Source organism: Pangasianodon hypophthalmus, chromosome 5 (genome assembly GCF_027358585.1).
Source record: "Pangasianodon hypophthalmus isolate fPanHyp1 chromosome 5, fPanHyp1.pri, whole genome shotgun sequence".
NCBI classification, from domain to species: Eukaryota; Metazoa; Chordata; class Actinopteri; order Siluriformes; family Pangasiidae; genus Pangasianodon; species Pangasianodon hypophthalmus.
The window spans coordinates 8,228,043-8,239,611 of record NC_069714.1 but is presented as its reverse complement, the minus strand read 5'-3'; the positions used below and the strand labels follow the sequence as shown (position 1 = coordinate 8,239,611).

General features: G+C 41.5%; 2 protein-coding genes across 3 annotated transcripts; one reads left to right on the top strand and one right to left on the bottom strand.

Annotated features, from left to right (window-relative positions):
• The first annotated feature begins 72 nt into the window (after positions 1–72).
• On the top strand, positions 73–10,566 carry lcmt2 (leucine carboxyl methyltransferase 2). 2 transcript variants are annotated; one of them, XM_053234255.1, is made up of 14 exons: positions 73–370; positions 2,279–2,397; positions 2,485–2,566; positions 2,671–2,848; positions 4,286–4,442; positions 4,527–4,716; positions 5,277–5,384; positions 5,548–5,635; positions 7,965–8,198; positions 8,324–8,548; positions 8,629–8,726; positions 8,922–9,109; positions 9,214–9,349; positions 9,497–10,566. In XM_053234255.1, the coding sequence occupies exons 1-14, from the start codon at positions 314–316 to the stop codon at positions 9,704–9,706; spliced, it is 2,070 nt and encodes a 689-aa protein (XP_053090230.1). In that variant the 5' UTR covers positions 73–313; the 3' UTR covers positions 9,707–10,566. The 2 variants fall into 2 exon arrangements, with proteins under 2 accessions (XP_053090230.1, XP_026802995.3); XM_026947194.3 differs by having other exon boundaries at positions 2,273–2,397.
• Positions 9,923–11,473, bottom strand: crygs2 (crystallin, gamma S2). Its single transcript, XM_053234537.1, has 3 exons — positions 11,465–11,473; positions 10,616–10,915; positions 9,923–10,195 (listed from the first exon to the last, which is right to left on the bottom strand). The coding sequence occupies exons 1-3, from the start codon at positions 11,471–11,473 to the stop codon at positions 9,923–9,925; spliced, it is 582 nt and encodes a 193-aa protein (XP_053090512.1).
• Positions 11,474–11,569: the final 96 nt, after the last annotated feature.

Below are 11,569 nucleotides of genomic sequence, written 5' to 3'. Positions count from 1 at the left end.
CCCCCGTCCATATTTCGATAAGCCCCGCCTTTTCATGCTTATTCTCACGCTCTGATTGGCAGGCTCCTCGTCAGTATGAACTCCATCAGCCAATCCTGAGACAGGAGGCGGGTCTTTGGAAGACGGCTGTCCAGGCGTTTAGCCACGCGCGATGAAGGTCCTACTGTCTTCCAGCAGTGTGTAATCAGTAACACCGTGGATCACTAGGACTTGGGTTTAACGTCACTATTTTTCTAAACGGGTTCAGTTCCCAGTCCTTCAGCTTGTGTGTAGGTTTGGATTTGGTAGCCTCATAAGTAGGTAATGAGCCGACATGCCCGTGATCAACAGCAAGAAGAAGAAGAAGAAGCAGCAGGGGGAGGATGCAGCGGTGAGCATGTCCACACTGTGCCTGTCTCTCAGTTACAGATGATACAGTCTGATACTTTTAACAACTAGCCACAACATCTTTAGGCGCACTTTTGATAAACATGGGGCTGTCAGAAGGTCAGGAGAGCACAGTTCTGGTTCTGAAGAGCCTGAAACATTGAACAGTTTCTTCTTAACCATGAGGGTTTCTATCTGCCATAGTAGACAGAGGACACTGCATGTCCACAGGGTTAAGGAGTTCCTCAAAATGCTTGTTTTGGTCTTGTCTCTTCCTCCCTTCATGAGGTGTTGAACGGTTTACCAATACATCTTTCTTCTTTCCAAACTTACAGCACCCCTCTGTTTCCCTGATCAAATACACCTAATTGGTCTCAGATGGTTCTGGTCACACAGTGTGTTGCACATCCTTTGCGCTGTGTGCTTTGATAAACACTTTCTCTCAGTACACTGGTGTTCCATTCCACCGGTGGAATGGAAATTGACTTATCGGACATTTTGAATCAGTATAAACAAATGAATTATTTTTATCACCGCAAGTCTGTTATAAGATTAGTCAGGACGCTGTTGGGTTTCTGTGTCTAGAGTATCATGACTCTGTGTTTAGCTGATGGTGAGCAGGGTGATGGGAAAGGGGAGGAGTGTGAGCCCCCTGCTGGGCAGATAAATCACATCTCTCAACAAAAACATTGGTACAGAGATAAAAACAGGCAGCACAATTAAAGCTATTTTAATAGTAAAACACTGTATACAACTGCCACAATAAAATGATAACATTGTTTACATTATTACTGTTTCTAATCAGTAATAATCTAATCTAATCACAGTACCTGAAATGAAGTTTGAACGGCTTAAAATATCCTCTGAGTTGTTACTCCACATAGACAGCCTGGAGTTATATGGGAGAGAGTCTAGATGCATTGACCATTACTTTTTTACTTTTTTTTTTTTAACCCACTTTCACCAGTAACTACACATGCTGTCTACATGTCTTCGGTGCTGTCTGCATCTGTGTTAGCTGGTGGACAATTATGATTGTCATGTTTCTTTGCTCAGATATACCTGGTTTGGGTCAACAATCAGTTTTTAGCAACAATCTGACTAAATATATATGATAACTGTACAACCCAATGTCATGGCAAATGTCAAATAAATGTGCATCCCTCCTCAATGGCAGTAATAATAAATCAATTTCTGATAGCATTCAGATGACTGACATGACACAGATCTTGTATGTAAACATTGGACAACTTCTTTTAAGGCCAGGCATCATTGCACTTCTGATGTTTCACATAACTTGGCAATAGAAAAAGCTCTGATATAGGTAGAGGTATCATATTGAAAACAGAAAACACAGGATTGCTGCATCGTTAGATAATAGTACAGAAATCTGGCTGGCTCATTTGTCCTCTGATTGAGTAACTGATTTGGCTGCTTGTCTTTCACCTAATCTTAAACAGCTAGCCAGTTATACAGATTTGTTCTGTCCAACCACAGAGCTGTTTTTATTTTCCAGCATTAGCTAGCTAGCTTGTAGGACATTTACTACTGCTATCAAGTTAGGGTTGCTTTGGGAAATTCTTTTAATGTGAGTTAGCTAGATTTGTCTGGGAATATTCTCTTAACATGAAGTAGAATATTCTCTAATGTTATTCAGCTAGGTTTATCTGGGGATATTCTCTAATCTTAGCCTGCTAGTTTTGTTTGGCGATATTCCACTAATATAACGTATTTAGTTTTGTTTGGGGATATTCTCTAATCTTATGCAGCTAGATTTAGACTCTCTAATGTTTGCCAGCTAGGGTTGTTTGGAGATATTCTCTAATGTTAACTATTTCAAGAGAATAGAGCTGCATGTCCTGTTTGCTGGTGAACATTTTGTGATCACTGTGTCCTTCCCTGTCAGGTGCAGGGCACGAATGACAGCAGTGTGGTCAGTAAGGTGTCAGCAGCGGCTCAAGGCTACTTCCATGATGACTTCCTCAGACATTTTGTGGGCAAGGTGTCACGAAGAGCTCCTCTCATCAACAGGTAGGACCTGTGGGCATTCAGTGTTGCACTGTAGAATGATTTTAAATTGAGAATTAACGTCTGTGTGTGGCTGTGTTTTCTTCACAGGGGCTATTATGTTCGCTGGAAAGCTGTCGATCATTGTGTGAAACAGTTTCTGTGTGTTACTGATGCCTGTGATAGCAGACAGGTAGGACAGAATCCTCACAACACCTTGATTTCCATTGTGTAGTACATGAACACTACATGAAATCATTCATTCTGTCTCTCATCTTTCAATCTATCTGTCTGTAGATCCTGTCTTTGGGTGCAGGCTTCGACTCACTTTACTTCCGGCTTCACGGGGAAGGAGCATTGGAGCGGGTTAGAGTATTTGAGGTCGACTTCCCTGATGTTGCCAGACGCAAGGCGGCCTTAATCAGCAACAATCATATTCTAAAAGATGCTCTTCCAAATTGCGAAGTCTTAGCTGGTATGAACCGAAATTTTTTTCTTTATGAGCAGGTTTTGGGAGAAATGAGTTATTTACCATATTTTACAGACATTATATTATCAGTATATGCACATCACTTCATTATTTAAGTCATATTAAAATACCAGGAATTATTGTTTTACATTAATTTTGTGCTGAATCCAAAACAATAGACCTAAACTGGTGAACTGTAGTTTAGTTTTTGTCTCTTTAGTGTTGCCATATAGTTTGCTGAGCAACATTTTAAGGTCTTTTAAATATGTCTGTAGGTACATCCATATGAAAAAGTCATTATGTAGCCAGGTTAATGCTAAAATCCTGTGATTCATCAGTAGCATTTGTTTGTCAAATCACTAGCTGCGTTTACATGGACACTAATAATCCGATTGTAATTGGACTAGAAGCACAATCAGATTTAAAAGGTCACAGGTAAACACGTCAATCGGAATGAATTGGCTAAAACCAATTAAAATTTCATTCGGATCGTAAGGGGTGGTTTAAACCTTTTCTAATCCGATGGAGGGGACATGTAAACACTTCATCGGATTGAAAATGAAACCAGATAGTTCTGTGCATGTGCAATGACATACAAATCACGTAATGACGTATGATGCACGGCTGACTGACAGCTGCTTTATCGGCCCTCTCACCATGCCCTTACAGAACATGTAAACGAATTTCTTGACCGTGCTCTTATGGACGCCAAATTGACTGGAGATCACACGGTATTCTGCACAGCTGCCGAGTTTATACAGTACAATTGCGACTCACATTGTCAGCGGTATTGGGGCTCTGACCGTAGCCTCACCAGGTGCCATGTACCCCTCCACCATTGAGCATAGTGTCATAAATGACTGTCGTGTCATCCTAAAATTCTCCTTCCACTCCTCGTCTGTGAAGTGGTACAAGACGACGTTGTCCCACCGGTCCTTGCTTCGGACCCTCATTGACAGACGCCTTGTTCTGGGCTCGGGAAGGGGCATTTTAATTGCTTGATAAATACACGCAGTACCGCACAAAACATCACGCGCTCGTCGTCTTCTAATTAGCAGCTGAAATAGGCAAATGTTAAGTCTCCTTTTTAAAACGAAAAAAAGAAGCAATCACAAGAGAGTGGCTGCTAGTATCTGCATGTTCAAACGGTGGGAAACGTGTATTTGTGCACTGTTCGCATGTCAGAAGATCAAATCCGATTCTGTCATGTAAACGCGCATATCAACCCGATTACTTTATTCAGCGTTCTTGTAAACACTGCGATCGGATTAATCAATCTGATTGATTTCATTCCAATTGAAACAAAAAGTGTCCATGTAAACGTGACTACTGTCACTTTGTTAATGGTAGTTTCTGACAGCATAGCTACTGCGCATAGATGTGTCAAGAAGAAATGATCTGTCCGAATCTAATCCACATCTTCTGTGTTGGACCTGTGTTCAGGCCCTGTGTATGTGAGTAGTGCTCACTATAAGCTGCTGGGCGTGGATGTGAGGAATGAGAGAGAGGTGGAGGATGTTCTGAGTGCAGCCGGACTGCAGTGGAACTCCCCTACACTGATTCTCTCAGAGGTGGTGCTCACTTATATGGAAACACGCTGGTAAGTATAAGACTGCTAGCATCTCCATGTTCCCTTACTTTACACTTTATGGTGGTGATTCCTAAGCCCTTGTTTGTGCCTCAGGTCAGATGCTGTGATTGGCTGGGCAGCGAGGATCCTCCCCCATGCTTTGTTTGTGATGTATGAACAGATCCGTCCAGAGGATCCCTTTGGCACGGTCATGCAGAACCACTTCCTGAAGCTCAACTCCAAAATCCATGCCCTCTGCCAGTATCCAGACACGGCAGCACAGACTGAGAGACTGTTGCAAAAGGTATGTTTAGTCATGAGACTCTGAGAGGTTAGAGAGTTATATCCGAACCCTTAATACTAAGTACAACTGGGTGGAGTATGATTGAAATAGTTTTATGACAGTTAATGACTGTTGAAAAGACTGATACAGCAGTAGCGTGTGTGAAACCTGTGATGGGTTTTTTTTGTAGATCAATTGTGCTGTTTTACCTAGCATTTCTGTTGGAGGCATTTTTTGCAAAATTGTTGGTAGTAGGTGCATCATTTATTGTTTTTAATGTGCCTTCATTCCACCAACATTCAGACTGTAATGAACAGCAGTTATTATGGGTGCGTTACATTGTTATACAGGAGAACCTGCAAAGAACATGTCATGCTGGTTGCAAAACAGCTTTAACACTCAACCATACATATCAAACTCTCAGGTGTGGAAAAGGTTTTATATTAAACATCTTTTAATACAAAGGCTTTCAGAGTCTCACATTAATGTTAATTTTTTTAAAAACTTACATTACAGTCTGGTTACAATTATTACAGGCCATATATTGATCAGTACTCTTTTTTTCTCTCCTTTTCTGACAGGGCTGGGAGAAATGTGTATGCTTGGATATGAACCAGTTCTACTTCGGTCTTCTAACAGAGGATGAGAGGGAGAGGGTGGAGAAGTTGGAGCCGTTTGATGAATTTGAGGTGAGGCACTCTGTGCTGAAGTTCTTCTGAATAAACACTCAGACTGAGACTGCCAAACTAAGATCAGCTCCATCTTATTTGTGAAATTGCTGTAAGTACATAAGTCCTGCTATACGGTATGTACAAAGTCCCCTCCCAGACACATCTTCTCTTTTTTTATTAGGAATGGCATCAAAAGTGCGCTCATTACTTCATCCTCACTGCCTCCAAAGGCTCTCTGACTAGTCAAGCAGTCCTCACACTCCCGAGAGGTAAGATCTGATAATAAACTGTTTAAGGAACAACTAACCGGCAAACCACTGAATAAAAGCTTGTGGCACCAGTTAACTTCTCAAATGGTAACAAAAAGTAAGCTAATTTGTGACCATACGAATTTATCCATAATTCAAAATATTAACATTTGTGACTTTATTTTTCATTTATAAGAATACACTAACAGCATAAACCCAGTGTGGAAAGAATTATTGGCTAATCCATACCAAATTCTAAAAATTAAAGGAGCCATTTGTAATTTTAGAGCCCAATGCTGCTTGTGATGCTAATTGCAATGAAAACATTAACAAGCCCTTCCCTCAACCAACCATCTGTAGGACTATATATAGAAACTATGTACAGTCAGGTCCAAAAGTATTTGGACAGTGACAGAGTTTTTGTGATTTTGCCTTTATACACCACCACAATGGATTTGAAATAAAACAATCAAGGTGTGATCGAAGTATAGACTTTCAGCTTTATTTTAAGAGGTTCCACAAAAATATGGCATTTACCATTTAGGAATTACAGCCATTTTCAACAAAGTACCTCCATTTTCAGGGGCTCAAAGGTATTTGGACAAAGTGACATAATTGTAAATATAACCATAATTTTAATACTTGGATGAAAATCGTTTGCAGTCAATGACTGCCTGAAGTCTGGAGCCCATGTTCTCAAAACTCAAATTCTGAGTTTCCTCTCTGGAGATGCTTTGCCAGGGCTTCACTGCAACCACCTTCAGTTGCTGCTTGTTTGTGGGTCTTTCTGCCTTCAGTCTTGTCTTCAGTAAATGAAAAGCTTGCTCTATTGGGTTGAGTTCAGGCGACTGACTTGGCCATTGAAGAATATTCCATTTCTTTGCCTTCAAAAAGTCTTGAGTTGCTTTCGCAGTATGTTTAAGGGCATTATCCACCTGCACTGTGAAGCGGCGTCTTATCAGTTTTGTTGCATTTGGTGAAATGTGAGCAGGGAGTATAGCCCTATACACCTCAGAATTCATCTTGGTACTTCTGTCAGCAGTCACATTATCAGTAAACACCAGTGAGCCCGTTCCATTGGAAGCCATACATGCCCATGCCATAACACTGTTTGACACATGATGTGGTATACTTTGGATCATGAACTGTTCCTTTCTTTAACCATACTTTTCACTTCCCATCATTCTGGTACAAGTTAATCTTGGTTTCATCAGTCCAAAGAATCTTATTCCAGAACATGGGAGGCTTTTTTTTTCTGGCAAAGTCTAATCTGGCTTTCCTGTTCTTGAATGGTACCAGTGGTTTGCACCATGTTGTAAACCCTCTGTATTTACATTCATGAAGGCGTCTCTTGATTGTAGATTTTGAAAATGATATGCCTCCCTTCTCCAGAGTATTCTTGACTTCTGTTGATGTTGTGAAGGGGTTTTTCTTCACCAAGGAAAGGATTCTGCAATCATCCACTTTAGTTTTCTTCCATGGTCTTCTAAGCCTTTTGATGTTGTTGAGCTCACCAGTGCTTTCTTTCTTTTTAAGAATGTACCCAACTGTTGATTTGGCCACACCTAAGGTTTTTGCTATCTCTCTTATAGATTTACGTTGTTTTTTCAGCCTAATGATGGCCTCCTTCACTTGCAATGAGATCTCCTTGGACTTCATATTAGCTCCAGTCGAACAGCTGCCAAATGGAAACTCAATACCTGATATCAACTCCAGACCTTTTATCTGCTTCATTTGTCTTGAAGTAACAAGGGAATGGGCCGCACCTGATCAATTAACTTCTTGTCAGTCAATTGTCCAAATACCTTTGAGCCCCTGAAAATGGAGGTACTTTGTTGAAAATGGCTGTAATTCCTAAATGGTAAATGCCATATTTTTGTGGAACCTCTTAAAATAAAGCTGAAAGTCTACACTTTGATCACATCTTGATTGATTTATTTCAAATCCGTTGTGGTTGTGTATAAAGGCAAAATCACAAAAACTCTGTCATTGTCCAAATACTTCCGGACCTGACTGTATGTATTCTGAGGTGCCTTTTAAAGAACAAGTGCTCTGTCCTAGCTGGGGGCGGAGCTAATTTTCAGGCCTAAAAAAAATCCTCCATTGCATAGCCAAATCCATTGCATTGCAATATTGACAATTATTCAGCCTAAAATATCTTTGAAATTATATGGTTGTTATAAATATAGGAACATTTTTAAATATTGCAAACTGCACCTTTAATCCAATGCTCACTTATGTATGTGTCTTATATTGTGCACCTTTGTGTTATTTAGTTCCCAAAGTTAGTAGTTAGTAGATAGAGCATGTGTTGTCTGAACTGTGTTCTCTCACTTTTATATACTGTCAGAGACCCCTGTTCCCTTGATCAGGCCTGATCTGGAGGGTCTGCCTGTGGCAGTGCGGCTCATGGCTGAAGCTCCGCATGTAGAGGCTGTAGGAATGGCCTCTTCCCTGCTGGAGCCTGGGGTTGTGCTCCTCACCGGGGGCTGTGGAAGACGCGGCCGAAACACTGCAGCCACGCTTTTGATCAGAGAGCACACAGCCTGGAGATATGCCACTGTAGACCCAGAGGGAGAGAAGGGTGTGTGTGTGTGCCTGATCATTACTCATTACAGCTTTACTTATTTCTTTATAGCTAACAGTTTAATGTTGCATATCACTGATCTTCATGCATGTTATTGGTATATACTTTTTTTTAAAATGCAGGTGTGCGGACGTATCACTCCATGACCTCTGTCCCTGGTTGGGGTGCAGTAATTCTAGGTGGCAGAACTTCTCCACTTAACCCCATTGATGACATTCTGAGAGTCATCTATCAGACTGACCCGTTTGACTCCAAAAATATGCTGATATCTATGGAGAAGATGGTTTGTACTGGTGCAGCCCCGAAGCCAAGATGGCGGCATACAGCAACCTTGCTGAGTCATGGTGGTAAGGAGGTTCTCTTAGCTGATACTGTGATATTACAATACATCTTAACTGATACTCATTGTAATATCTCCTTCATTCAGATAGGAACTACTTATTTGTTTTTGGAGGCCGTACAGAAAGGGAACCAGTTCTAGGTGATGCACACTTCCTGTCTTTGGAGGACCAGCACTGGACAGATGTAAATCTTAACCCATTCATCTTAGTTATTAAAAGAAAAGAGGCTATGGTTCTTACCAAAAACACTGGTTGTGTTTGCCTGTACTTCTAAAGTAGGATTGCTGATCTAAAGATCAGCAACTCTAGTCTGTATAGTAGTAAAAAATTAGAAGGCCACAACCCACTAGTTTATCCTTAATGATCTGTCGTTAAAAAGGTCCCGCTTGAAGGCTGCACCCCTGAACCACGTCACTCCCACTCTGCTTGTGCCTATGGACGAGGACTGGTGATCTTTGGAGGCCTGGGCAGAGAAGGTGTTCCTTTAGGAGATGTCATCCTGCTGAAGCCCACGTGCACAGGCTTCTGCTGGGAGAGGTTGCATGTTTATCCAGCCTTGGTACCAAGGTATCACTGTTTCTTCAGTTTAATATTTTATTGTATTTAATAATACAACTATTTATTGAATAGTTTGTCTGGTGGCAGTTAACATGATCATTTGTAAACCTCAGGTATTCCCATTCTGCCCATGTGGTTGGTGAGAATCTGGTGGTAGTTGGTGGGGTCTGGCTCCAGGCAGATGGTGTCCCAGGAGTGGCTGTAATAAACCTGACCACTAGGGTCAGTGTTGAAGTCAGCTTAGACACAGTGAGTAGCATGTGCCTGGTCTCCAGGCTCCATTTGTTTGCAGTCTGAAATTTTTGGTGATAATAGAAAATAAGGTCAATTTTCTGTTACAAGTTATGTTACATATGAATCCTCAATTCACCATATAATCACTTTTTCTCTCCCCAGTCATCTGTCCCCTGGCCCCTCATGCTGCATTCATTCTGCACAGAGCTGCTGGACTCAGATGGAGCTGAGATGGTGCTCATTGGTGGTGGAGGAAACTGCTTCTCTTTTGGCACCCACCTCAATTCCCACCCTGTTATTCTAGACCTCAGGCCTGTGCTTCAAAACATGGCACATTTCGACCACCCAGTGAAAACACCTCTGGAGACATAGAGTTATGTCACCTTCAGCTTGTAACTAAAGCTAGCTTTAGTTAAGACCATCTTGGGCCAGGATCATGTGCAGTAATTAAAACCACATAAATAATCAGACAGACTCTTATAAGCAATCACCAGCCAGACTTTATTTCATCCAGGACCTGTTTAAATCACAACCAATGAGCTATAATTATCTGGCACGGTGAATCAGCACATCCTTGTTTGGTTAAGGTCACTCGGTCAGGCGGCGGAAGGACTGCACGGTAGGACAGACTGCACCCCAGTCCATAGGTTTGCGATATTCACCCTTTTCCAGGACGTACTGGCGGCCACGGTAATTGGGGTGCTCATAGAATACCCAGTAGCCATTCAGGACCTTGCAGGAGTGCACCTCTCTCAAGCGGTAACGCTCCATAATGGATGGGCAGTCCTCAGTGGTCTCAAATGACTGACCTGCAAAGTCTGCCTTTTCGTAGAGCTGCATCTTGTACTGTGTCCCACTTGTCTGGAATGAACGTCAAGGAGGAAAAGGGATGGAGGGTATTGGGTTTGGGGAAGAAAAGGAAAGGGTATAAAGGGGAAGGCAGGACACAGAAGGTTATGAGATCCACTGTGACTACTTCATAATCTTTCACCCTCATCACGTCAGACCTTCCAGCTTTTGGGAGCTACATATTTTAATGTCGGTGTACACTGCTGTAAATTATCGCTCAAAAAGAGCAGTCTTTTTTTTCCAATAAAAATGGTAAATGAGCCAATCAACATTTTGTCTAGAATGATTTACAGTTACTTGGGAGAAAAGAGAATAGGAAAAGAAGGAAAGTAAACTTTTCTAATCTAAAATTTTCTACATCTTAAATAAAGCAGACAAGCTTTGTACCAGTTACTGTACCATGGTTTTTTTTTCATTGTATTGTATTGGTGCAGTGGTTTGACTTACTAAGTGGATCATCTTGCAGGAGCTGATCCGGTCATTGAGGCCCATCCAGCGCTGGAACTCTGGGTACTCACCACGTGTTAACACATACTGGTAGCCCATGTAGTTGGGGCGCTCGTAGACCACCCAGACGCCGCTCTCCACGTGTATGGAGTTACAGCGGCTCAGGTAGGTGTGGAAATCTGAGCAGTCGCTGTCGCACTCATAGCAGCGGCCCTGGAAGTTTTTATCCTCGTAGAAAATAATCTGGCAGGGTATTGAATGGATGTTAAAAAACACTTTTTCGTACTGACATGGTTAAACGTTATGTATATCAGTACAGCGAAATACATCATCCACAGGCATATAATATGAAGATAAAGAATCACTACGCTGGTCTCATTGGTTTGATTCATGCCAAAACTGGGAAAGGCACCAAGAAGCCAGCTGACACCTGCTAAATTGTAGGAATTTTCTCTATAATGCTGTAACAAAACCAGATGGGCAAATGAAAAAAAAAACATGTTGGCACATTCCTTTGCTTCTGCTTTGCACAGAGATAAATGTTGGAAACTATCCGCAAATGCTGATTAGCCAAAACCTTTTCAACTGGCACAACGCAAGAATTTGTGATGCAAAAGAATAGCAAATCTTTACAGTTTACGTGTATATTTTAGAATTTCTTTTATAAAATGCAGTTTTTAATCATTCAAAATGTATCTCATTAATTCATAACAATTGCATAAGCAGAGCAAAGATTTGCCTCAATATGGCCAAAAACAACTCTTTATGCACATGCACATGCACAACTTTGCACATGGCTTCTGTTAGAGCATTGAGATACAAGTGTGTACTCACCCTCCCCATTATGGATCCTGGATTTATGCTTGATTGAGGAAAGTGTATCAAATCCTGACTGAGCACAGACCCACTCGTGCTGCTGTTTAAATACTCAGCCTCCAT